Source organism: Bactrocera neohumeralis, chromosome 2, assembly GCF_024586455.1.
Source record: "Bactrocera neohumeralis isolate Rockhampton chromosome 2, APGP_CSIRO_Bneo_wtdbg2-racon-allhic-juicebox.fasta_v2, whole genome shotgun sequence".
Taxonomy (NCBI): Eukaryota; Metazoa; Arthropoda; class Insecta; order Diptera; family Tephritidae; genus Bactrocera; species Bactrocera neohumeralis.
Genome location: NC_065919.1, coordinates 14,410,929 through 14,438,458, shown reverse-complemented (window position 1 = coordinate 14,438,458; position 27,530 = coordinate 14,410,929). Strand labels below are relative to the sequence as shown.

General features: G+C 35.2%; 1 protein-coding gene across 2 annotated transcripts in view; it reads right to left on the bottom strand.

Moving 5' to 3' along the window:
* The window catches only part of LOC126767882 (5'-AMP-activated protein kinase subunit gamma-1), a 236,166-nt gene that overhangs the window by 195,415 nt on the left and 13,221 nt on the right, over positions 1 to 27,530 (bottom strand). The window contains exons 3-4 of one of the 2 annotated variants that reach the window (XM_050485583.1): positions 18,023 to 18,181; positions 16,976 to 17,124 (exon numbers count right to left, since the gene is read on the bottom strand). In XM_050485583.1, coding sequence (XP_050341540.1) covers positions 16,976 to 17,124; positions 18,023 to 18,158 — 285 coding nt within the window. In that variant the 5' untranslated portion in view covers positions 18,159 to 18,181. Of the gene's footprint in view, positions 1 to 9,678; positions 10,689 to 14,342; positions 15,084 to 16,975; positions 17,125 to 18,022; positions 18,182 to 27,530 lie in introns of those variants that run through there. The other variant, XM_050485582.1, reaches the window with a different exon arrangement.

Genomic DNA, 27,530 nt, shown 5'->3' with positions numbered 1-27,530 from the left:
GACAGATCTTTGTTTGATTTGGAGATTTGGTTAACGAATTTTCGCTGACATAAAATGCAAGGTCGGGATCGGGAAAGACCTCTCCGAGCGTTCGATACCAAACGAGGTTTCAGAAAAGGCCCTATCATGTGACTTCTTCAATGTACTGCTGTAGCAAATAATTCGAGCTGCAGAGCTGAATAGAGAAGGTACAATCTTCTATAAGAGAGTACAGCTGCTGTCATACGCCGATGATATTGATATCATTGGTTCTGCTTCCTCCAGACTGGATAAGGAAGCGAACTAATTGGGTCTGGTAGTGAACGAGGGTAGAAAGAAATATTTCCTCTTATCAAACAAACATTCGTCGCACACGCGACTTGGCTCCCACGCCATTGCTGACAGTTATAACATCGAAATTATAGATAATTTCGTCTATATTGTAACCAATATTAATACCAACAACAATGTCAGTCTCGAAATCCAACGCAAAATAACTCTTGCCAACCGGTGCTGCTTCGGACTGAGTAGGCAATTAAAAAGTAAAGTCCCTCTCGAATGAACAGCTCTATAAGTCACTCATTATTCCCGTTATATCCCGTGCTATAAGGTGCGGAGGCATGGACAATGACATCATCTGTTGAGTCGGCCTTAGGAGTGCTCGAGAGAAAGGTCTTGCGGAAGATTTATGGTCCTTTGCGCATTGGCAACGGTGAATATCGCATTCGATGGAACGATGAGCAAGAGATATACGGCAACATTGGACATAGTTCAGCGAATCAAGAGACAGGGCTAGAGGCCTGGTAATGTGGTCCGGATGGAAGTTAACACTCCAGCTTTGAAGGTTTTCAATTCAGTACCCGCCGGGCGGCTCTTTGAAAACGTTTTCATAGAATAATGAAAGAATACGTGAATAGCTCGACTTTTTTCGAGTTTAGTATCCATTAACGAAACATTTGAGTTTGGAAAACAAGTTCGTGAAAATTTTCCAAGAACGCAAGTTACGTCCACAGATTTTTAGAAACATATATTATTCATCGCACTGATTGTCTGATCATACTTTTCCGTATAATTAATAAAGTTTGTTGCAAAATTCTCAGGAAAATAGCGGTGTTATCAGTAAAGAGATAATACAGCTATATGCATTCGTGATTTATATGTATATGTAGTTGAGCTGCTTGCGATAGTAGAATGAGAGAGTTTGGTGCAAGAAAATACCACAATCAGTCCGAATCTAGCATCTAATCAAAAGTTAAAAAAAATAAATATGAAGAGGCTATGAAAAAACGTTTTTGTAATAAACTAATCGATTTGCGAAGTATATACGAAAATAAAGATCGAATTTTATCATTGAAAACTTAATAGAAATAAGCTCATAAATGCGAATTATCGCAACATTAATACAATACCAACAAGTAAGGAAGGGCTAAGTTCGGGTGTCACCGAACATTTTATACTCTCGCAAGATAAAGTGATAATCAAGATTTCATTATACGTCATTTACATATTTTTCAAATACCGTATTTTTGTAAAGTTTTATTCCGCTATCATCATTGGTTCCCAATGTTTATACTCGTATTATACAGAGAAGGCATCAGATGGAATTCAAAATAGCTTTATATTGGAAGAAGGCGTGGTTGTGAACCGATTTCAGCCATATTTCGTACATGTCATCAGGGTGTTAATATTATATACCGAATTTCATTGAAATCGGTCTAGTAGCTCCTGAGATATGGTTCTTGGTCCATAAGTGGGCGGCGCCACGCCCATTTTCAATTTTTAAAAAAAAGCCTGGATGCAGCTTCCTTCTGCCACTTCTTCCGTAAAATTTAGTGTTTCTGACGTTTTTTGTTAGTCGGTTAACGCACTTTTAGTGATTTTCAACATAACCTTTGTATGGGAGGTGGGCGTGGTTATTATCCGATTTCTTCCATTTTTAAACTGTATATGGAAATACCTGAAGAAAACAACTCTGTAGACTTTGGTTGACATAGCTATAGTAATTTCCGAGATATGTACAAAAAACTTAGTAGGGGGCGGGGCCACGCCCACTTTTCCAAAACAATTGCGTCCAAATATGCCCCTCCCTAATGCGATCCTTTGTGCCAAATTTCACTTTAATATCTTTGTTTATGGCTTAGTTATGACACTTTATAGGTTTTCGGTTTCCGCCATTTTGTAGGCGTGGCAGTGGGCCCATCTTCGAACTTAACCTTTTATGGAGCCAAGGAATACGTGTACCAAGTTTCATCAAGATATCTCAATTTTTACTCAAGTTGCACGGACGGACGCACGGACAGACAGACATCCGGATTTCGACTCTACTCGTCACCCTGATCACTTTGGTATATGTATATAACCCTATATCTGACTCTTTTAGTTTTAGGACTTACAAACAACCGTTATGTGAACAAAACTATAATACTCTCCTTAGCAACATTGTTGCGAGAGTATAAAAATAAAACTCAACTAATCGCTGAAATAGTACCGCTTTACTTGAAAATTGGTTTGCGTCTTCGATGAAAAGCCAACATACATAATTCCATGGCAGACAATTTGGCAATTTTCAAAAACCTAAAACACACAAACCATTGTCCATCAACGGAAGTTGTAAACCACTTATGATGATGTATAGTTTTTTGATTTATAGGGTCTACTCATGTCATTTTAGTTTCCATATATACTATATATATTTTTTTTTGTGAAATTTCACATATTTTTTTCAAAGTGCCCATATTATTAGGAAAACAAACAGAAAACAAAAAGTTTCGGTCATAAAAGATTAAAAGCCATGCATGACGCTTGCAGAACCATTTATCATACAAATATGACAAATTTAAGTGTTTTTTACGATCAGCACTTATTTTTAGAAGCAAACATTTTTGCTTGCCAAAAAGTGGTCACAATTGGTTAGAGAATCATTTGCATATTTCTTTCGGATAATTTTTATTGTAAATAAGTGTGTTCCAACGCATAAAATTTTTGAAAAAAATACAAATATTATGGTATACACTGTATACTAAACATAATATTAATATTTATGTTATATGATCGAGTATTGACAACTGAAAGTGTGGTAAAAGCATATTTGGTCAAATATTTGACTGAAATCTGGTGAAAAAAAACTCGAACAAAAATATAAATATATTAGGGTGGGTCAAAAAAAAAAAATCTTCGCTTGTTACTTGAAAATTGGTTGATAGACACTTAGAAAGTGTATCCAAGAATGAGCTCTTAATTGTAGCCTCTATTTCTATTATTTTCTTATAATCAGAACGTGAAATTTCGTATTAAAATTGAACGATTTGTAAACGTTGTTAAGGAGCAAGTCTTACCATGATGAAATGCATTACTGAACAAAAATAACATGACAGCTTGATACGCCGCATGCGTGAGCTGTCAAAAAAAAGGCTATTTAAAAAATTGCCTCTACTTGATCACCCGTTATAATGTTCATTCCAGCCCTGTTCGATGTTTATTAGCAAATCAAAGAGCAATACATATGTCCATACATACATATATATGCAAATCATTGAAAGTATTCTTAGATAAATGCAAATGTAAATGAGTTATTCAAATGTTTACTTCACTCTCAAGCAATCGCAATGTTCTATATCAAGATATGAAAGCGCTACAAAACAAATACTACTGTAATTGTTTGTGTATATGGATATACATATTCATATGTATTTGTATACACTCACATTTTCGCATATATTTTTTAGCATTACGTATGTTGACACCTTGAAAGCGGAACTTGACTCTTCTGATTTGTATGCGGCGAAAAGTTTTAAGAACAATGCAACAACAAAGCGTATTCGAGTGTCAAGCCATTTAAATATGTTAACATACAAATATGTATATAAAAGGGGTATTCCAAAGTAAACAGGACTTTTTGAATCTAGCGCCGCCTGGTGGCACCATCTATATATATGTCGACTGGTGTCATGACTGGAGACATGACATTTCATCGATTGGAAGTGAAGTTATTGCGTTTTAAGTGTCAGTATGTTTGTGTTATCGGTGCGAAAATGAGCTTCAAACAAAGAGCCAACATTAAATTTGTTTTAAAATTGGTAAAACTTTTACTGAAACGTTTCAATTGATGAAACAAGTTTATGGCGATGATTGCCTATCCCGCAGCAGAGTGCACGAGTGGTTTCAACGTTTTCAAAGTGATCGTGAGGACATAAATGACGATCAACATGTGGGCCAATCAAAATCCGTGATCATCAGAAATTCCATCGAATTCATTAAAAATCAGCCGAAATCATCATTGAAATTCATTGAAATTCATGGAAATGGAATTGAACTTCTCCAAAACATCGATTTATCGCATTTTGACTGAAGATTTGGGCTTACGAAAGGTGTGTGCACGGTTTGTTCCGCACAAATTGACTGACGACCAAAAATTGCTCAGATCGATCGACGCTTGTGACCGATTATTTGACCAAAAATCACATTTTAACCATTAACCACTTCCCGTATTCACCTGATATGGCACGTGCGACTTCTTCCTTTTCGAAAAAATGCATTTGACCATGAAAGGAAAGCGTTATAGAGACGTAGAGGCCATTCAAAAGACTTGCACCGGCATACTGGCGGCCATACTGGGCAACGAGTTGAAACACTCGTTCGACATGCTTTTGGACAGTGCAAAAAGCTGTATTGAAGCAGAATGAGACTATTTTGAATAAAATAAATTGATTTTGCCGAAAAAAACCATTTGTTCTGTTTTTTTTTAAGTCCTGTTTACTTTGGCACGCACCTTGTATCGTACATTTGTACATATACAGATAAGTGTAGACATAATTTTCTTCAGATTCGTAATCACTATTACTTTATATAACATAAACGTAAAAGCGATCGCATGCGGACCCTTACTACTCATAAACCGATAAATCGATTATTGATAAAAAAGAAAAATATAAAAATCTTTTGGAATTTAATTTGCAGACATTGAAAGTGCACAATTCAGTTGATTGGTATCACGTGGTGTCTTTGAGTGCCGATCGCATATTTGAATTCTAAAGATTCCTCTACTTTGAGATCAGTTGCAGCTCATATGTATGTGATTATAGCTTCGATTTCTATGCAGTCAAGCTCAGGATCCGACATGTCATATATTTTAAAATATAAGTTTTACTTCTTCAAAACGCGTTCAGCGTTCGGCTATTTTCACCGTCAACAGTTAATTAACGCTCGATAGTGCACAACAAGCGCTTGATTTCAGCGCTACATACTCGTGTACTGTCATTTACTTTTCCAATTATAGTTATTATTCTCGAATAATTTGCACTAATTGATGCTTATCAAATACAAAGCGAGCGGAAATTTTTTTTACACTGACAATTGCCAGCTTGGTTGGCATTTCCGTAATTGAATTGATAAAACATATAATCAAAGTGAGCATATATTTATTAAGCAGCAATATTTAGGAAAATATAAACACAAAAACCTTAAAGCACAGAGAAATTGATAAATTAAAATGTAGAAAGTGTAGCGGGAGCGTAAACGCATCACTTTAAATCGAGCGTTAGTTACTGTTTTGCAGGCTTTTACGTCAATCTGTTCATACTTGTAGACTTAACTTCGCTAGAAATGCTTTCGCATAAAAAGTTGTTCGATTTTTCAAATTAAATGTACTGTTATAATAAGCACAACTCGTCAGTAAATACTAATTGAATTTTATCGCTTATATTATTTGTCATATTGTTTAAATGAAGTTGAGTAATTTCCTCACTTAAGTGTTTTTTAATTGCTTCCCCATTAGTCTCTTTCTCCTATAGTAATAGAAAAAACCGATTCAGGAAGGCTGGGGCTCAATCAATTATCTCATATGGAAGCAAATATTCGAAATTAAAATTAGAAAAATTTTACTCAGAGCTAGTACTACCACGTAAACTCTCTGGGTGATGTTTATTAGCGCTACTAGTCGTCATTTTTGTAAAAAAAAAAATAATTTTTGGTATGTATGTACATATCTGGTAAACTTTATACCCCAAACTCAATCAAAACTCCTTTAAGAGAGAAATTGAGCACCACTCTCTTACTCACTCACTCTTACTCATTCGCTTTTACTCTAACTGAATGATTGTCGAATTTTCGCATTGTTTGAGGCCACGCATATTTTCACCAAAATTTGATATTTTAGTCTTGGTGCTGATGATATTTGAAAAATGTTTCAGTTTCTAAAAAATTTAAATATTCATATTATTGTTTTCGAGCTATTATTCGGAAAACTGTTTTTATTCAGGTGATAAATCTGGAAAATGGCAATTGTTTGCCATACACATTTGCTATATAACGCTTTAAAAATATTTTTTTTTATAATTCTTGCTAAAAAAAAGTCTTTTGTTCTCGAATCGAACATAGCCTCTAAAATGACAAAGTGTGTATACACATATAAATATATATATAGATATGTATAATAAATATATACATACATCGCTTTGGTCTATGGGTTCTTGAAAAATTCCAAGAAGATCCGATGTTTTCGGGCCAAATTTTGTTCAGCAATGAGGTTCATTTCTGACTCAATGGGTAAGTTAACAAGCAAACTTGCCGCATTTGTGACGAAGAGAAACCTGAAGAGATTCAAGAGCTGCCATTTCATTCAGAAAAAACAACGGTTTGGTGTGGTTTGTGGGCTGATGGAAACATCGGTCCATATTTCTTCAAAAATGATACCGTTGAGAACATAACCGTCAATGGCAACCGTTATTGCGCCATAATAACCGACTATTCGATGCCTGAAATTGAAGCTCGGGATCTCGGCAACATTTGGTTTCAAATCGTGTGATATTACACCGTTAGACTTTTTCCTGTGGGGATATGTTAAGTCTTAAGTCTATGCGGACAATCTTACTTCGATTCAGAGCTTGGATCAAAACATCACGCGTGTCATTCGTCAGTTACCAGTTGAAATAATCGAACGAGTCATCAAAAATTGGACTCAACGTATGGACCATCTGAGACGTAGTCGCGTCAACATGTGAAAGACCTAATCTTCAAAAAATAAATACCAAAGAATGTTCCTTCGATTGCTAATAAACATTCCCCATTAAATTTGAAGTTTCCATGTTTCTTTCTTTAAAAAAGTAATTAACCTCGATGTTCATAAAAATAATGAGAAATTTAAATATATGTGACCTGGTCTACGGAAAGGGGGCTTAGGTGTCAAAAAAAAGGAGAACAATTAATGAGATAACGAGAAACCGACGATTATTTTTAACAGCTTTTCCCAGAAAACTAGTTTTCGCACGTTCGCTCCCTTTTCGTAGACCAGGTCACATATAGATTCAGAGTCAAAAGTTAACTCTCACAAAATAGAAATTGATAGTTTCTGTTCATCGAAATGCATCACCGTTCACATGTAGTCACTTCGCTGCTTGGTTAAAAAAAATTTTAAATTTTTGAAATAAATTTGCAGTGTACAAGGAAATTAACTGCACATTTTACACTACGCTTACGCTAACGTAAGCAAATAGTAAAAAAGTTCAAAATCTAGTAGTCGTAGGAAATATTGATTTCTGAAGTCATTAGCCTTGAATTTCCTAATTTACGTGGTGCACCTTTTAAATATGTAGACTAGATTTACAAGTAATAAAATATATTCATTAAGAATGTACGTGTTTATAGGCAGGCAAATAACCTTTTGTGTTGAGATCACTCATAGAGCACAACACATCACAAAAACCCCCTTGCAAATATTTGCTTCAGGGTTGCAACACAGAAAGAATCCTACGATAAAGATATATGTACATATACATACATACATGAAGAATTTTGAAATATCAAAGGGCAGCTGAGAATCGCACTGATGACACTTACATATAATTTATAGCAAAAGACATAAAAAAATTAATTGTTCATAACATACAATTGAGAGTTCTCAATATACACCATGAAATTGAGTCGCAACAACTGCAGCTTTGTAATTCGGAAATGGAACATAGTGATAAACAAGAACAGCAGTAGGCCATCTAAATTTATTTCGATTCGAAATTTAAGAAAAGTTATTTTTTTTTTTTGACAAATAAGTTGTGATATTTAACAATTTCTTCGGAGATTGAACAGTTACCATAGATAATAATCCATTCCGTTCCCACGACAGTCGGGTCAGCAAAGGACTGCCAACTCGGCAGAATTGTGCCACTAAAACAACAACTTACTAACCCTGTTCTGGGTACAAAATGTTGAATTTTATTTGTAGCCTTATTCAGTTATTATAATTATATAAATAAATGAAATGAATTATCAGCTTGACAAGAAAAAAACACGAAAATCGTGTTTAAAATTATACTATATATTAATAACCTAACGCTGACGCAATTTAAAAGCCTACGTGCCTGGAGAAACTCACACTAAATGAGGTTTTTGCCGCTAAAACGCTCGCAAACACCGAAATATTTACAAAAAAAAATTACAAAATATTAAACTGTGACACGGCAGCACTTATTAAGCTGGCTTAGAAATGATTATCTTACAAAGTTTGTTACAGAAAATTGTAAGGTTGATCTCCGAACGATGCATTTTAATAAAAAAAAAATTATAAATACTATAAAAAATACAAATACCAAATATCTTTACTATACGCGTGTTCTAAAACTCAACGGTTAATTTAAAAATAATATTACCTTACTGACCCCTTAAAAGCGTCTTTAAACGCGTTTTTTGTCGAAACTGTGTTTTTGAAGTCGGTTGGCAAGATTTCTCGAGAACTACTCCACCGATCTTGATGAAATTTTACACAGGTCTTTGAGATACAATTCTTAAAGACTTGGTTGAAGATCTTTTTTTCAATTTTAACGATTTGGAAAAACAAAATGTCGAGAAATTTTCACTGAAATTTTCATTTTTTGTAAAAAAAAAATTCCTGCCAAAAATCCAATTTTCAGTTCTTTACCTTCGTCCAAGTTCTAAGTTAAGGTTTTAACTAAAACGCTTATTTTGTCACTTTAAATAATCCTGTAGAGAGTTATACCGCCAACACGGGTGCAGGGGTCACCGGAAAAGGCGTCGCAATGGCCGAGTTTAAAATATTTTTTCCAAAAATTTCAGATTTTAAACAATAAAAAATTCTAATAAAATATTTCAATTTTTATATGAGAAAAAGATTGTTGCAAAAGGCTGTTTTTTACCCGAGGAAATCCATGTAACCCCTTAATGCAACTTGGTTTGCCTTTCGCTCCGTTTATATGCTTGAATGCAAATTCATGCCTGAAAACGTTTTGAATATACATACATATGTACATACATACATATTAATAAATATGTATATCTTCATGAAATTGTTTACGAATACACCTTTGTTGGTGTTCATCACATGGAATAGTGTAAATTAGACAAACAGACTGACATTCGAACAGTGTTGATTCTATTTCATTACTCTGTATGGTGTTTGACAATGTAGCACATTCTGTAGACTCGAAAAATATTTATTTGATTAAAACTTGCACATTAGATAACTCAACAATTTTGACAGCACAAAATCATAATAAAATCCCTACGCATTCATTTTTTCTCCACACAACAATTGTAAGATAAATACCAGAGTATTTTTGTGATAAGATAAATAATTTCAACATGAAACAAATTAACCCCAAGTCATATCAACACAATCGAAGAGTAGCATATTTCACGACAGATAAAAAATAATAAAATTTGATAAATAAAAAAAATGTATTATATACGCACCTATTTTGGTGTATGTTTTTGTGTGTAAGAGATAAAGGGTGTATTTTTACGCTGCTGTGGTAAATTGTAGACGGCAATACGAAGCACTGCTCGAGTTTATGCACAAAACAAACGTAGACGAAAATAAATTAATATTGCTGCACAAGTATATGTATATATTTGTACGAAATAAATGCACAATGCAACACAATAACAAAGAAATCGAAAATATGTAGGTATATATTTGTATAGCTTTTAGGCGTTCACGCACAAACACAACACACAAACACTGTGGGGAAAATGTAACACGGAAAATTGTGGGAGCGTGTCAATAAACTGCGTAAATGATTTTTCCATGAGTGGCACGTTTTTCGGAGGTTTACCACACGGTTATTGTGGCAATTTTGGTTTTTTGTGAAAATTTGGATTTTTAGTGGAAATTTGATTATTTTCGTTGTATAAACTTGCAGACCAACGCAGTGCTTGTTTATTTTTTATGCTTTAATATAGCTGCGGCACTTTTCAAAACTTCTCATAATTTTTACAAATTTTTTTAAAACACTGTTTTGAACTTGTTTGTATTTTCTTAAATATTTTATTTTAGGTACTTTTTAAAAATTTACATTTGTTTAATTTGGTTTTACTTTGTAAAACGATTTTTTTATTTGCTGCTCTGGCTTTTCAACAAGCTGGCATTTCGTTTTCACAGTGACACTTAGTAAGCAGCAGGCGATGAAATAATTTTAATTATTCAAACTTTTGCGTTGTTCATGTAAATTATATTATTTATTTGCTGGTCGTTTTTATTTATTTTTTCACTAACTTTGACTTTTTTATTTTATTTTGCAGCGCTTTTGCACGTCGAACGTGGTATTATTTTACACAAAATTCACACTTCGAGTTACACTGAAACAAAATATGCACTGTTTGTTTGCCTTTTTCTTCAATTATTTTCAAGCTTCGTTTATTTTCGTATTAATTTCAAACATGTATCGCTTTTTGTATCGACATTCGTACATTTCTAAATTAAACTAAAAAATGAAATTTTGAATTATTACAAAATATAGTGTGAAAACTTGTTGCACTACAATATGATTTATTTCTTTAATTTTGCCAATAGACAGTCGTTGTTGGGAGTGGAGCGGAGTAAGGCAAAAATCACACACAAATACTTTTACAAATCAACTCTTCAGATGTCTAACAAATATTTCTTCACCGAAAAGCAACATAAGGAGGTCATTATATCTTATCAGCAGCAGTGCGCGACCGGGCAGCGCACAAATATCATGTAAACAAAGCGCTTGTGAACGAGAGAGAGAGAGAGAAAACTCGTGTAGCTACGCAGAGCATGACGACTTTGTGGAAAATTTGTACAAGGCTTTGCGCAGCACACAAAATAATGTGTAGATAGTATAAACGGAAAGAAAGGAAAAGGCAAAAAATAATGCTAAAAACAACGCAACAAATATGAAAACAATATTATAAACAGAAACATACAAAGAGCAAAACAAAGGTGAGTTGCTTCCAAATACATACATACATAATATGTACTTAAGTATATACATACATATGCATAGGGTACACATGTACTATATACATATGAACAATCACTGTCGCCGCTAGTGACGTCGTCGTAGTGATCAGCGAAGTCAGGGAACACGATATTTCGTTTCATTGCATTTTTATTTATTTCATTTCACACACTTTTACAATTGTTTTATTTGCTCCCCCAGGTAATACTATTAATATGCGACACAAATTCCATGCACTTTTGTACAATATTTCTATTTATCTATGTATGTATGTATGTATGTTTATTATATTTTTGCTGATATTTCCACCACTAAATGGCGGATTTGTAACTCCTGCAGTTGTCACAACGCTGTATTTCCTTTCTTTTGTTTACATTATTACAACACTCACTGATATATAAAATGTAGTCATACACACATACATACACATATGTAATGCACGTTATGCCTTCATTTTAGTTAATCTCTTGTTTCTTTTCTTATTTTCTATTGAACAATTAATTCAACAATTATTTTATTTTGCATTAAAAAAAGTTTATTTTTTTGTTTTGAATTATACGCACTCATTTGACTCGTTGCTTTTATTTTATGTGTTCGTTCCATTTCGCCCAGTGCCGCCTATCAGTCAAGCATTCGTTCGTTATTCGCCTGACCTGCTTGTGATGTAGGCCGATTGGACGGTGGGGTGATGACTTTGAGCCACCACTGACACCAAAAACAGCTGTTTGCCGTTAATGGCTTTGATTTCTTTTGGAATAATTTTAATTTTTTTTTAGTGTTCGCTGAACTAGTTGTTTTGCCACGTTATTTAGTTGTTTCTTTCTAATACTGAGTAGTTTTAAAATGTTTAGAGCTTGCTAGTTTTTTAATGTTTATCATATGTTGGTTTTCAACAACGCTTTGCAACGAAAATAATGAGTTTAGTCAACAATGAAGTGAAATAAATTTTTTTGCGCGCTGATAACAAATACAAAACACAGAACTGACAAATAATTTAGATTTTAAAACGTTGTCTAAATGGTAACGCAAAACTCACCACGTAAATTAGTTTTTTGTATATAATATATTCTATAAATATTTTCTGGGTATTTATATAAAACATATTTTATTCAATTTTAATTTTTAATTATTAAAGTTACACTGGCAAGTGTGATACATATATCGAGTTTTAAACTGGTTTTTAAGCCTTAATATTTTTTTGCAATATACTCAATTAATTATTGTAATTTTTCATATACACTTCAGACGGGTTTTCTTTATTTTTGCACATTTTGAATTTATTTTCCAGTCATAAGATTTGATTTTAAGTTATTACTTTATTGACTTCGCTTATAAACATTCAAAATCTCAGGGGTGATATATTACATACTATGTACATATATACATATGTACATATATGTATGTGTCTACAAAGCGTATAAAAATGCATTACAAATTTTAACCAGTTCCACAATTTAGTTGCATTATTAAGTTAAGTATTTAATGAAAATGAGGCACAACAGATACGATTTGTTTCTACATACATATGTACATATCTACATACACAACAAATATTTTTTTTTATAATATAATCAGAAAGTCGGTTTTACTACAACGAAACGGAGCCGGATTTACATCCTGCTAAGAACTTTCACCCCATCAGTGTTCTTAGAAGCAATTGAAAAAATATTGAATGCCAAGCATTTTTTGCCGAGTGCGAATTAAATTATATACATATACATATATGTATAAAGAAATATATTTATAATATCGTTTATTATAATACTGATATCATATTTACATGAATTAATTTAATGTTACATAAACATTTTCAAATTAAATGTTATTCATTAATTAATTATCATAATATTATAATAATAATTAAATTTTGAAAGGTATAGAGGCAATATTTTTCAAATGGCAGCTTTTATTATTTAAATACAAATATTTTAAAAAATTTATTACATTTATTTTTATTTTGTTAAATTAGAAGTATCATATTTGTATAAATTTATTTAATATTATTCAATTTTCGACAAACATTTTCAAATTTTATAGTGCCATAATTTAATTTTTGAAAGTTATAGAAAGCAATATTTTCAAATGGCATACAAGCAGCTTTTATGATTTCAATACATACAAACGTATATTTTAAAAAGTTTATTCAATTTTATTTTTATTTTGTTTAATTACTAGTTTTATATTTATTTGAATTAATTTAATATTATTTAATTTTACACAAACATTTTTCATTTTTATATCGTCATAATTTATTTTTTTATTTGTTTTTTTTTTTTTTTAAATGTATTCAGTTTTATTTTTATTTTGTTTAATTACAAATATATCAACTTCAGCCACTTTTATATACATATTTTATGTTTCTTTTATTGTATATCTTTTTAATATTTCACTGAGTTAATTAGAAAATCATCAAAGTTAACTCTATCATGGCTTCACTATTATTTTAAGCTATTTGAATTTAAAATTAAAAAAAAATTGTCATCAATACTTAGACTTTCGAAGTAATTCTAGATGTAACAATTTGTTGTCGCTTAGAATAAATTGAAATTTTACGCTTCCAGACAAATTAATGTCAGCACTATTTTACACAGTATTTTATCTGCCGCATACTTAGAATGAAGTAAGCAGAAAAAGCAAAGTGAAGAAAATTGTATGCGGAAAATATTAGAAAAAGTCGGAAATAGAAAAACATGTAATTTGCTTTGTATTTGCAATGTTAACTATCGCATTCCTTTATGATTCATTATCAGATTGACACCTTGAACTAATTTACGCAGTTTTAGTCACTTTTAATTTTATGAGAATTTAGTTGTTTATGATATATATTTTCTGTGAAATTCCTTCGTTTAAATGTAAACAAATACGCATATCACTTTCTTTTAATATTAGAAAATATTGAAACTCATTTATGTCGCCAAGCTGCACCGGCTAGGAAACAAATCAATCAATATTCCTCGGAATACAGTTTAACTTAGTATTTACTTTCAATATTTTTCTTAACTTTTGCTGATTTTTGCCACTCTCTCCCGCTCCAACTTCCATTGGCACACTTGCACTAAATAATACACTCGTGCATTAAGAATTTTTATATCGGATTTTAGAAATTTTAGCTTTGCTCTTTCTCTAATTTCTCATAAACTTTATTGCACATACTTCGTTTTGCTTCACTTTTGCTTTCGCGCACGCTTGGAAATCTCGAAGGATTTAACAAACATTCATTAAAAACACTGCACAATTAATTAAATGACATTTATATTTAATTTTCTTACAAACGGCAAACATTAAATACTGTATTGAATGCAATATTAACGCAGCAGAACGTCAAACACTCGCGAAGTTAGCTAAACTTACTGACGATGAGCAAAACGGTTGGCGCAGAACTGCATACGAACATGCACACGATCGTTGGCGTAATGTCCGCTCGAATTCACACCGTATATTAATTAATTACTTTGCAACAATATTTAGTTAGTATTTTAAATAATTTTTATGCTCACTGCAATTGAGTTGTTTATTTATAAGGTCCGTTTCCTGTTTTGTATCGGACCGACCAACCAAAAACAATTAAACGAAATCAACACCGACTACGTTGTTATACGTTTACACTCGTCGCTAGTTTGCTAAGTACTAAAGTCGTATACTTCCATACAATTGCCCGATTCCAAGCCGTTTTCATTTCTTTTGCCTTCTGTTTGATGGCAACACTTTAGCCCACAATTACCGGAGTTCCACTTCTTGTTATTATTCTGAGATACCAAATGTCGGCCTCTACCTACAAAAGCATCAAGCATTTGATGTTTTCACAATACCAAGCCTTCAGCTATTCGAGTGTAACAACGAAATCGTTTAGAATTTACTCGTTTACGTTAGCACGCATCAATTTAGACGATGCTATTTGTCCATTACCTCTAGCTAGTAGCTGACTTATTTTACCTTTTGTACTTTTTGTTGTTACAAAATATACATATGTGTTCCAGTTAAAGTGTTTTTTATTTCCTTTTGTTTCTGTTTAGCGTTTTACTAGCGTGCTACTAAAATGTTCTCCAGCATTTGCTAATTCGTTCCAATTCAATACTTTCGTTTCTCAAGCGTTTTCGCTACTCCAAATTGTTCCAGTTTCAGTTCCAGTTTCCAATTGTCAAAGCATATTTCCATTCGCTAGCCTGCGCACGTTTTGACAGCCCCGCCACTCAGCTGGTTTGCTCGCCAGCCATCGAAACTCGTTATCCACAATTCACCCTCTTATCAACCCGCTCCGAAAACCTTTGTAAACAGCGCCAAAGTACGTCGGGCCTTTGTTTTCATGCGTCGCGTTGACTATTTATTCACTCAAAATGTTGACGTGTACACATACAGACGTAGTATTATTTTTAAGAGCATGAGACAGCACTTACTTTGTTGTGTTTATTATTATTTTTGCGTCGCTTATTGGAACTTCATGCTGTTGGTCGGCTATCAGCTGTTTTCATGTTTTACGTTGTTTACATTTTCCTTGGAAGTCTACTCGTTGCTTTGTGTTTTGTTCTCATTTATTTCGTAGAAAGATCTGTAACTTTTCCAGTAGCGAGTTCCAGGTGACTAAGGGTAAGTTTACAATATTACGAAAGTATTTTTAATAAATTTTACTAAAAAATTATAAAAATACACGGTGCGAATTTCCGTAGCTGATAGAAATTCTAGAGTCGAGTAAGAAAAATTGAGATATCTTGATGAAACGGGGTAGACGTATTCCCTGCAATTCAAGGGCACTTTGTATTGCAGATGGGCGGAATTAGACTACGCCACGCCTACCAAATTCCATGAACTGTTAAACGATAAAAAAATGAGTGAAATCGAATGATAACCACGCCCAACCTTCATATAAATCTACTAATAGTGTAATAACTCACAAAATAAATGCGTCAAAAGCATTAAGGGTCTTTTTCTCAATGTCTGGATCAATTAAGTTCTGGTTAAAAAAGGTTATTTACCGAAAGAAGTAGTCGTAGTTAAGCTAAACAGAATTTAATTGACAGCCATTGAAGAAACGGTCCTAAATGTCACAGCAAAGATGTTTCCAATAGGGTTCAGAGGAGTTGGTGTCAACCTTTAAGTAAAATCCAGTTCTTTAAGGTATGCCATTTCGCGTCTAAAAATAATGATGGATCTCAGTGCCTACGGCTTACTATTTACCGGAAATATCATTCAATCTTTGAGTTATGCTATTGAAATTCAGAAATAATGTTTTCACTATAATAGTGTGTCCTTGTGTTAAAAATGGGTGGAACCAGGTCGGTTCTGAACTTATTGTTTGCGTATATAACACGTTCATATATAGTTGGATATATAATTTTTCAATGCCGAAAATATGTGAAATTGGTCCAGGAATTATCACAGGTCCATAAGTCAAATTCGATTTTTAAAACCCGTAAACCCATGTAGCCCCTTAAATTTAATTTCACTCAAATCAGATTTCAGATCTTTGAAATATGTATGTATGTATTTGAATTTAATACCAAGTAAAAGAAAGTCCAAATAACACCGCTTTTCAACAATTTTAATCAGTTCTTGTCTGAGAGCTTTACGCAGAAACCAGTAATTATAAAAATTGCGGTAAAAGACGAATGAAAGGATGTTAAATTGAATAGTAATAGTTTTCTCCGAAATTCCGCTTGCTGGAGCGCAAAGTTTGCTGAGAACAGTTGCTTGTTTTTACTACTACGAAAGAGACTTATACATAACACGATGCACATAAGCATATATTTATGTATGTATTTATTCGTATATAAATATGCTCATCGACTTACCTGTTCAATATCAAAATCCCATTCCGGCGAGGGCGAGCGCATCGCACCGCCCGCAGGGGGTGTGCCCTGTGCCGGTGAACCTTGCGGTTCCTCGGGGATAACAGCGAAACGACCACGATGCAAAATGGGCGAAATGGCACCATAATTAGCTGGAGAGCAAAAAAAGAGAGAGTATATGTATGTATGTTAATGACTTAAATAAGTTTGAAATTGTGTTATAAAATTTTATTAAAATTAAATTAAAATGTGGGTTTTAGAGAAGACTTTCGACAATACCTCCAATGGTAAAATATTTGCCAAGCTGGTTTTTTGGGTTGAATGCACTTCTGGCTTGGGCTTTACGGATAATACTAAAGTAATGGAGTGGTATCTGAACCTGGAAAAGCAATTTTGGACTATGGCATTATATGAAACAACACTTTTTCGAGATCCAAACATTTCTCTTAAGCTCTCTCACTTTTTCAGCCGGATTTAGTTACGAATAAATTTCAGCGCTCTTGAAAGAGTGATATACAAGATTCCTGAATTCAGCCTTTCTACTAACCATTGAACACCGAAGAGTAGGTCATACATTTTCTGAAAGAGCCAGTTATATTCAGCTTTCTTCCAGCTTCACATTAGCCTTTCGAAACAGAAATGGAACTAAATTAAAAATTCGGCTTTCTTCGTGAAGCTCGAATACTTATAATGGAAATAATTCGAAACGTATGTTCAATACGATTGAATCCCGATCGCGGCGGTCAGAAAGTGTATCCATAACTTATCTATTTCTCGCGATAAAGAGTTTTACAGACGTTTTAGGAGTCTCCCTAACCAGTAATTGTGTTTTAAGACTTTTCCTAATCATAATACAGGTGAACCCTCTGCATTACCGGCTTGAAAATATAAATATTTTCGATATAGTTTTTAATTTCTGGCAAAGTTAAGTACAGCGTATAAAATATCAATTTAATTAACAATGTTTCTTAAGCGCCATTCTATGCCACTTTTCCTCTAAGTCCTTTATATGGGCTATACAAAAATATACAAACAATTTATTATGCTTACATGTGGGCATTAGACGAAATCGCCCGAAGGTCGTCTCTGGTGGTCCTTGTGCTGCCGTTGAGGTCACATGAAAGCGACCGCGTCTGGCGGCGGCCACCTCCTCGTAGCCATTGCCACCACCCGTACCGCCAGGCATTGTGTTACTGCTGCAGGTTCAGGCTGTAATTAAATACACGACGAAAAGACAGAAAATTAAGTATGCAGGTAAAACATGAAAGGCGATTACACGCAGTAGAGGCAATACTTATAATATTTAGTGTTTAGAGTACTAGAGAGGAGTGACTTGTGTGCTGCTAAAAAAAAAATCATGATTACAAGAGAAAATATTCATAAATATGCGATATTATGATTACAGCATGAGTGATGAGCATGGAAGCGACTGCAATATCTTCAATCTGGCAATTATTTGTGATCATAGAAGAATGAACGACGGCCTGTCAAAAAAGGTAAGCATCTGTGTTGATGTCTTTAATAGGGAAAGCATTTCTCTCAACATTCTCGGCCATTTCTTATATACAAGGAAGTTTGAGGTTTCAGACAAAGCCGTCACGAAGGAAATAAAACAGTCGATACAACCATAGCATGCCTCTCTATAGACACCATTTCTTGGTAGCATTTTATTTATCCTTCTCCAGAGAGGACATCAATCTGAACCTGATAGCATAGATAAGAAGCTCGCGTAATAGCAAAAACGAGTTTTTATTGTGATTGTAATTGAAAATTTGGACTCAAAGCATTAGCTTGCCGAATTACTTAAAGATAACTAAAGGGCGATCCATTTCGAGATTCCCTACTTTTTTAAAGAAAAAAACACAGAAACTTGAAATTTATTGGCGAATGTGTATTATCATTCGAAAGAACATTCTTTGACATTTATTTTTCGAAGATTATCTCTTTCAAATGTTGGCCGCGGCTACGTCTCAGATGGTCCATCCGTTGAGTCCAATTTTCGATGACTCGTTAGAGCATTTCGACTGGTAACTGGCGAATTACATGTGTGGTGTTCTGTTCCAAGGCCTGAATCGAAGCAATATTGTCCGCATAGACTTTAGACTTTACAAATTTTTTGCTCACCGAAATGTTCTCTCAATAAATCCATTGATTGATGTGTGAAGTGGTGCCATCTTGTTGAAACCAAATGTCGCCAAGATCACCAGCTTCAATTTCAGACATCAAATAGTCGATTATCGTGCCGCCATAACGATAGCCATTGACGGTTACGTTCTCAACGAAATCATTTTGAAAAAATCTGAACCGATGATTCCACCGACCCACAAACCACACCAAACCGTTGTTTTTTTCTGGATGAATCGTCAGCTCCTGAATGTCTTCAGGTCAGATAAAGAAAATAGAGAAAGCGATGAGAGATAAAATTTTGATTTGTTAAAAGTAGGGCACCCCTAATAACAGGCCCTACAAATGCTCGCAAAATAATACAACGAAATAACTATACATAACTGACGCCTACACGTAGGGAAATGTTTGTCGAGGCTCTTTGTTTTGGCTGCTTTGATGTTAGCTGAATGTCTGAAAGATTCTTTGACCCGCATATTTACATATATAAGAAGAAGTTTTGGCATTGTCTAATTACAAACCATTTTTTTAAGTTTTGTCTCATCACGTCACCTTAATCACTCATTCAGCGGTTCCCTTTCTCTGCAGAAAATATTTCCAAAGGTCAAATGAAAACCTCCAAAAATAGTATAATTTTCATGCCATTGGCATAACTGCGATAAAACGAATGCCACAAGGCCTGAAATCAGTTGCAGAAAACTCTACAATAAAAAAAAAACAAAATCTTAGCAGTGGAAAATAGCGTGGGCCACAACCAACAATGTGGAAGACACATGGCAACGCGCCTAATGAACAGCAGACATGCGACTCAATCGATGTGTGGTTGTTGCTTTTCTATATACTCTATGTGTTTTTGTAACATCGATTAAATTTTGTTAAGTAGAAACGGAAATGACCAAACCACGTAGATGAAATACAGAAATGTGCAACGGAAATTAAAGTGATTTTAAGGCGAAAGTACCGATGAAAATGTGTTGTTGACAGACATTTCGGTTTAATTAATTTCAGATCATTGGTGCAAAGTGAATATTTACATGGAGCAGACCGCTCTTCTGAGAGGATGTGATATCAGAGAATAGAAAATTCGCAGAAACTTTATTCTCAGATGCTTAATGGGTTACGCTCGTTTTGGCGGCCGAAAAAATGCCTATTTTTTCATATAAGTAGTAAATTATTTAAGCACGAAAAGGAAGAGGAATTTGAAATTTTTCTGACGTTGAGTAATAGCAAAAGCTTCGTCAGAGTCGGGAAGAACCTCCCCCGAGCCGTTCGATACCAAACGATATTTCAGAAAAAACGCCTGCCTATAATGCAACTTCTTCAATCGACTCCTGGAGAAAATAATTTAAGCTGCAGAGCTGAAAAGAGAAGGTACAAGCTTCTATAAAAATGTACAAAACACTTATATAATTGGCCCCAACAACCGCGCCTTTAGTTCTACTTTCTCCAGACTGGATAAGGAAGCGAACCAAATGGGGCTGGTAGTGAACCTTGGGTAAGACGAAATATCTCCTGTCACCAAACAAAGAGTTTTCGCACTCGCGACTAGGCTCCCACGTCACTGTTGGCTGTCATAACTTTGAAGACGTAGATAATTTCATCTATCTTGGAACCGGTGTAAACACCACCAACAATGTCAGCCTGGAAATCCAACGCAGGATAACTCTTGCCAACAGGTGCTACTTCGGACTGAGTACGCATTGAGAAGTAAAATCCTCTCTGGACGAACAAAAACCAAACTCTATAATCCTCGTCCTGCTATATGGTGCAGAGTTTGGACGATGACAACAACTGATGAGTCGACGTTGCTAGTTTTCGAGAGAAAAGTTCTGCGAAAGATTTATGGTCCTTGCGCGTTGGCCACGGCGATTAACGCATTCGATGGAACGATGATATAATTGAGATATATGACGACTAGTTCAGCGAATTAAAAGACAGCGGCTACTCTGGCTAGGTCATGTTGTCCGGATGGACGAAAACACTCCAGCTCTAAAAGTATTCGACGCAGTACCCGCCGTGGGAAGCAGAGAAGAGGAAGACCTTCCTCCGTTGGAAGGACCAGATGGAGAAGGACCTGGCTACGCTTGGAATATCCAATTGGCGCCACGTAGCGAAAAGAAGAAACGACTTGCGAGCTGTTGTTAACTCGGCTATAATCGCGTAAGCGATGTCTACGCCAATAAAGAAGAAGAATAATCACGACGAGTTTATGATTCGAGACAAACTTTGAAGATATTCAAGCGCATTAAGCCCGAGTTTTTCCATCGAAATGTGACAATGGTTGAAACATGGCTGCATTATTTCATTCCGATGTCCAATCGACAGTCATGCGAGTGGACTGCACGCAATGAACCCGCTCCAAGGCGTGGAAAACGCAAGAGTCGGCTGTCCAGGTTTGTATCTTGGAATGCGCATGGAAAACGTTTATTGACTGCCTTGAAGGGACTGCCAACAAGAGCGACTATTACAAAGTATTATTGGATCGTTTGAAGGACGAAATTCCCAAAAACCGATCGCATTTGAAGAAAAAAAAATTGCTGTTGCACCAAGACAATACACCATGGCAAAAATTCACGAATTGGGCTTCGAATTGCTTCCGCAAATTCCGTATTATCCACATCTAGCCCCTAGCGTCTATTTCCTGTTAAAAAAAAAAAAATACCTGTGGGGAAGAAGTTTTTGTCAATTCGCCGGAACTAAGGCTTACTTTTAAGCATATCACAAATCGCACAACAAAAATTTTATCGAAAAGTTGGCGGGTCGCTGTAACCAGTGTATCAACTTCGAAGACTATGTTGATTAAAAAAATACTTTTAAAAATATAAAGCAATTGATATAGTAGTTTCTTTTTTTATAAATTCCTAAAAATCGCCTGTCACCTTTACATCCATCACTATTCAGATTTCAGCTCACTGCAGTCTTCTAGTCTAGCTAAAATAGTAAGACATTGCGCATGGTTTAAAAGCAGTGACGTCATACATATATTTATTATGCAATGAAACCGAACCATTTTGCTTAGGTCATTTGTCAACGGTTGGTAAACTTTTGCGAAGCGAAAATGCGTACAACCCACATAACAACCGTTATGCGAGCGATGATGCATGCAGAACACACGTCCTATAAACGAATGCAAAGAACGCAAAAATTCTAAATACGAACAATATTGGCCATTGTAATGCGTTGTTTGTCTAAACGACGTCAGCGCGACATTCCCTTTAGTTGGACCTACATCTGCGTAATTGAATGACTGTTGTATTGGGTTGAGTTTAGAAAGACCACGAATGCGCTGAAAGCAACAAATATACAAAAAGAAGTTGTAGTAATTTCGCTGAAAGTCAGATTGTCTCACACAGCCAGCGCAGCAATGCGTTGGTTGCTGCATTGACAGGAGAAGTTACATAACCTAACTAATGGCGTACTAAACATACTACTTCTGATAACCCAGCATGTCGTTTTGTATTATTATACTCATTTGACTAGTCTTATGGTTTCACAAAAAATTGTACATGAATTCTGCGATCCAACAATGGAGATGTGGAAGGAAGTCCGAGCTATTTTCTGTCTTTGAAATTACCTCATTCCATTTACGAGCTATTTTGTTATAATTGACCTATAGCCAGTTCCACATTGAATTCTGCATTTTATTGAACGATTTTTGAAGATTTATAAAGAATTTTTTTGAAGAAATGTATATTTTACAAGTTAATATTTTCAGTTTATTGTTTTTACAAAGAATTCGTCCTTCTTTCGTAAGCAGTTCTCAAAACTGGGCACTGCTTGCTTACGAGACCCAACATGGACATGGTTTCTTATGCAAACTTCCGGTTTGTGACACTGAACCGGAAACTTCTGAGCATCTGATTCTAGATTGCAGACACTGGCTCAAGGCCCTTGGATCCATATACATATGTGGATAGGAATCACCTCAATAGCGCCCAGCAAGTTAGGATGTTAAGGATTAGATAAGTTGTTATCGACGTCATCCACATCCAACGGTAGGCCCAGGAAACTTGCTGTTTCGACGGGATCGAACCAAAGCGAGAAGGGTGCCAGATGTGTAGGGTTGGAATGTCATGCAAACAGATGGTTAGTGTCATGCGGGGACTCATTGTACGCTGGACATATGTTTGATACGTGAGGGTCCATAACGGATTAATAGGAGTTTAACTTGCTACAGCAGCCAGAAAGAAGCTGCGCAAAAAACACCCCAGAAGAAACTGCTTGGTGAGGAACATACGGACGGCATACTGGAAGCATATGGACCTCACTTTCAGGTGTTCGATGAGCGACATAAAGCGGTATCCTGTCGTACTTCGGAGTGCAGTGTTTTGACATATTTGCAGCTTCCTCACCTGCGTTTCACTGCATACAGGCGACCATATTGATGCGGCGTAGTTAAGGACCGGCCGACCGATTGCCTTGTATGATGCCAAAACGTTTCTTTGTCTTTTCCCCATGTGCTGCCGGCTAGCAACTTCAGAATTTTGTTGCGGCTTTTTACTTTCGCAATAATGACGGTCGTGTGAGGAGTAAAGGAGCACAGGCTGTCGAAAGTTATTGACAGTCAGAATCTTAACGCCATCGACTGCAATATTAATTACAAGTCTGTACTCCTTCGGCCAGTTTGTGAATATGGTCGCCTTGGTTTTAGTGGGGGAGAGTGTTTAGTTCCGTACAGCGAGGAAGCGAGTTTCTCACAACAGAACAGCCGGTTCTACGTTACCGGAATTGGCCCGGATTTTATTCGACCAAAGGCTATTATTCCGGAGATCTAACCCCGTATAGATCGGTTGGATCGGTTGCCTTTATGGATATACATATGTCATGGACGAGAGGATACAATATACCTTAGGTCGCGGTGCGAACCTCAATTAAATTATGCTCTAATGTACCGTTTATAGTAGATATGTATTTGGTTTAAAACGAAGTTTGCAACACCCAAAACGAGACCCGATAAAATATCTATATATTAGCCGTCCATCATAAATTTTACATCTTTTCACCGCTACTCATTTATCGGAATCTCTCATATCGGACTATTGTAACAAAAAGCTGTACCAACTATCTGATCAAAACCAAGTTCTTGTAAGAAAAAGTTTTTTATTTGAAAAATTTTCTTCAAGAAATTTGGCAAAGGTTCGCTCAGATTTGTTGTAGAATTATCTAGTTATCCAGCGAAGAAATGCGAATCATGAATTACTTTCCTTCATTTTATGTAAGTTTAAAACTTTGAAAGCCGTAAACTGTTGTTGAAAAGCAGGATTTTCTTATAGAACAACGCCTCCGAGTTTCAAAAGAAACTCGTCCAATAACAACGTTGTTCTTCATCGCATTGCTGGTCTAATACTAGATGAATATTGCTCAGTTATTATTTTTTCTATCAAAGTAGAAGTAAAATCAAAGCTCAAAATAGTACCTTTAAACTTTGTATAAAGGCATTACTTTGTTACCAGTTAATAACTAGTTACAATATAACAGCTACTTCTGAACTGAATTTATTTACTATGTAGTTCAATGATTGTGTGCGGTTAGGCAACAAGTTAATAAAAATCCTTTGCACACGCTTGCCGCACAATTCTCTACGGACTGCCTGACAAAGAGCTGCTTAATATGGACTTTGAGTAAGGTTATCCTTCTAGCCGTAATTCCCTGTTCAATCAATGCAAATCAATAGCGCATAGCGTCACACAATATGCTTGCCGCTGGAAAATGTACACATATACAATTTAAAATATGTATGTATGTATTACAATAACAGATTTAGATATTAGGTTTGTGCACGAACTTTTCAATCGGAATAATTCTTAGAAATAATATTTAGTATCGAAATAAAAAGCGTTAAATTTCATGTGAGCATATTGAAGAATTTCGCAAAAAATATTACGCCATTGATTTTTGATGGCGCCAAGCAACATATAACAGTTAACACATACATACATATATATGTATATAATAATCTTTTCTACCATTCAGTACACCTTCATTCATAAAAAACATCAAAAATTGATTTCTTATACATATTTTTGACATACTCAAGGTTGCATGGCATATCGCCATTCCATGCTCGAGGCTATAAAAACACTCACGCAAGAATAAACACACATACAGGAAAATCTGTATCGTACCTTCCAATTTCTTTCGTTAAATTCTGTGAGAGGATGTGTTGTGTGGACAAGTCTTTTGTTCAGCGATTTCTGCTTCGAGATAGCGAAGAAAGCGTGTATATGTAGGTGTGTAGGTATGCATATGAAGATCTCTCTGCTATCAGACACTCATTGAAATTGACGTAAGTAAAAGCCTACTAATTAAGGCAGACTAGAAATATTAGCATCCTTATACATAATATAATAAAATTAATCAGTGAGTTTGCGCAATTTAAATTAGCCTCTAAGGAAAGTCAGACAAGCGGAGTTTTATGGCGGAAATTATATAAAAGTTCATTGTATGAAAAGCGAATTTGGAATTTTAGTAAATAATGAAGCAAGATTTCAGAGTAAAGAGTGTAACAAGGGAAGACTAACCCTTTTAAATTCCATGTTTTCAGTTGGTACTAGAGAGTGACGCATATTACTCCGGGCAAAAAGTAGTAAGACTGTGTTCATAATTTTTAATTTCTTAATTTTTTCTTCAAAATCGATGTCATCCCCCTCAAAGTTATCCCTCTTCGACCCATAATACCGGCCTCATTTTACGAACAGCTTCGCGCAAATGGCGCATAACACTCAAATAGTATTTCTTGTTGGCCGATCGAAAGAAATTCGGAGTGCACCACACCTCGATAATCGAACTCTCAATATAACCTTGATTTTTGACCTGCTTTGACGCGGTTCTTTCGGCTTCGGCTCATCTTTGCCACGATACTCGGCCGTTTGCTCGTCTGTTTCCGAGCCGTGAGCATGGATCTAAGACTCATCGCTGGTAATAATACGTTTCATGACATCCCGGTAGTCGGAAAGCATTGTTTCACAGACGTTAACGCGACGCTGTTTTTCGAAAAATTTTAGTGACTTTGGAACAAATCGTGCTTACACTTTTCATAGGAATGATCGATTTCAAAACTGCTTTTGTCAGCATGAAAAGAAGCTGACTTTAGCCGCTATGTCTGAATTTGGTATCCTAGCAATAGTAATACGACTTTGTAAACTGACGTGCAGCTATACCAAAATCTCCGTCAAAATCGGGGAGACCTTTCCGAGCCTTTCGATACCAAACGAGGTTTCAGACAAGGCGACTTCCTATCTTACAACATTTGCAATTTACTGCTGGAGAAAATAATTCAAGCTGCAGAACTAAACAGAGAAGGAATCCTCCTCTATAAGAGTGTACAACTGCTGTGGTACGCCGATGATATTGATAGAATTGGCCTCAACACCCGTGCCATTAGTTCTGCTTTTTCAAGAATGGATAAGGCAGCGAAGCAAAAGGGGCTGGTAGTGAACGAGGGCAAAACGAAATATCTCCTGTCGTCAAACAAAGAGTGGCCGCACTCGCGACTCGTCACTGTTGACAGTCATAACGTCGAAGTCGTAGATAATTTCGTCTATCTTGGAACCAGTATTAACACCAACAACAACGTCAGCCTTGAAATCCTACGCAGAATAACTCTTGCGAACAGGTGCTACTTCGGACTGAGTAAGCAATTGAGAAGTAAAGCTCTCTCTCGACGAACAAAGACCAGACTCTGTAAGTCACATTTTATTTCTCCTTCTATATGGTGCAAAAGCATGGACAATGAGAACATTTTCGAAAGAAAGTTTCTGCGGAAGACTTGTGGTCCTTTTCGCATTGGTAACGGCGAATATCGCATTCGATTCGACATTGAGGTCATGTTCGTATGGATGAAAACGCTCCAGCTCTGAAAGTTTTCGGCGCAGTACACCCCCCGGGGGGAAATAGAGTAAGAGGTAGACTTCTACTCCGTTGAAGAGATGAGATTGAGAAGGACCTGACTGCACTTGGTATCTCAAATAGGAGCCAAATTGCTAAAAGAAGACGCGACTGGCCATATCTACGCCAGTAAATAAAGAGAAGCATGTACTCATAAGATCCGTAAATGTAGACTTATTTATTAAATGAAATACCTTTTTAAAAATAGGACGTTTTCTTGACTTGCAAGTGGATATAAGCCCTTATGAAAAATACATGGAAGATCTTGAATTAAAACCATTCTCTCTCTTCAAAAATTGGAAAAGTATCCCCCAAGTTTCTATAATATGTATTTCATTCCACAATAACAATAAACTTTTATAAACAGTTTTTCTAAGCCGTCAACACTTACATTCAAATAGGGCTCCTCACTCTGTTTCTGTGTTGCCAGCCACTAGATATTCTATACTATGTATACTCGTATACTTTAAGCACGGGTTAATTTTATAGGCGAATAAAATTAATTGTTACCATATGATATTTGATCGTAAAAGTAATATTTCAATTA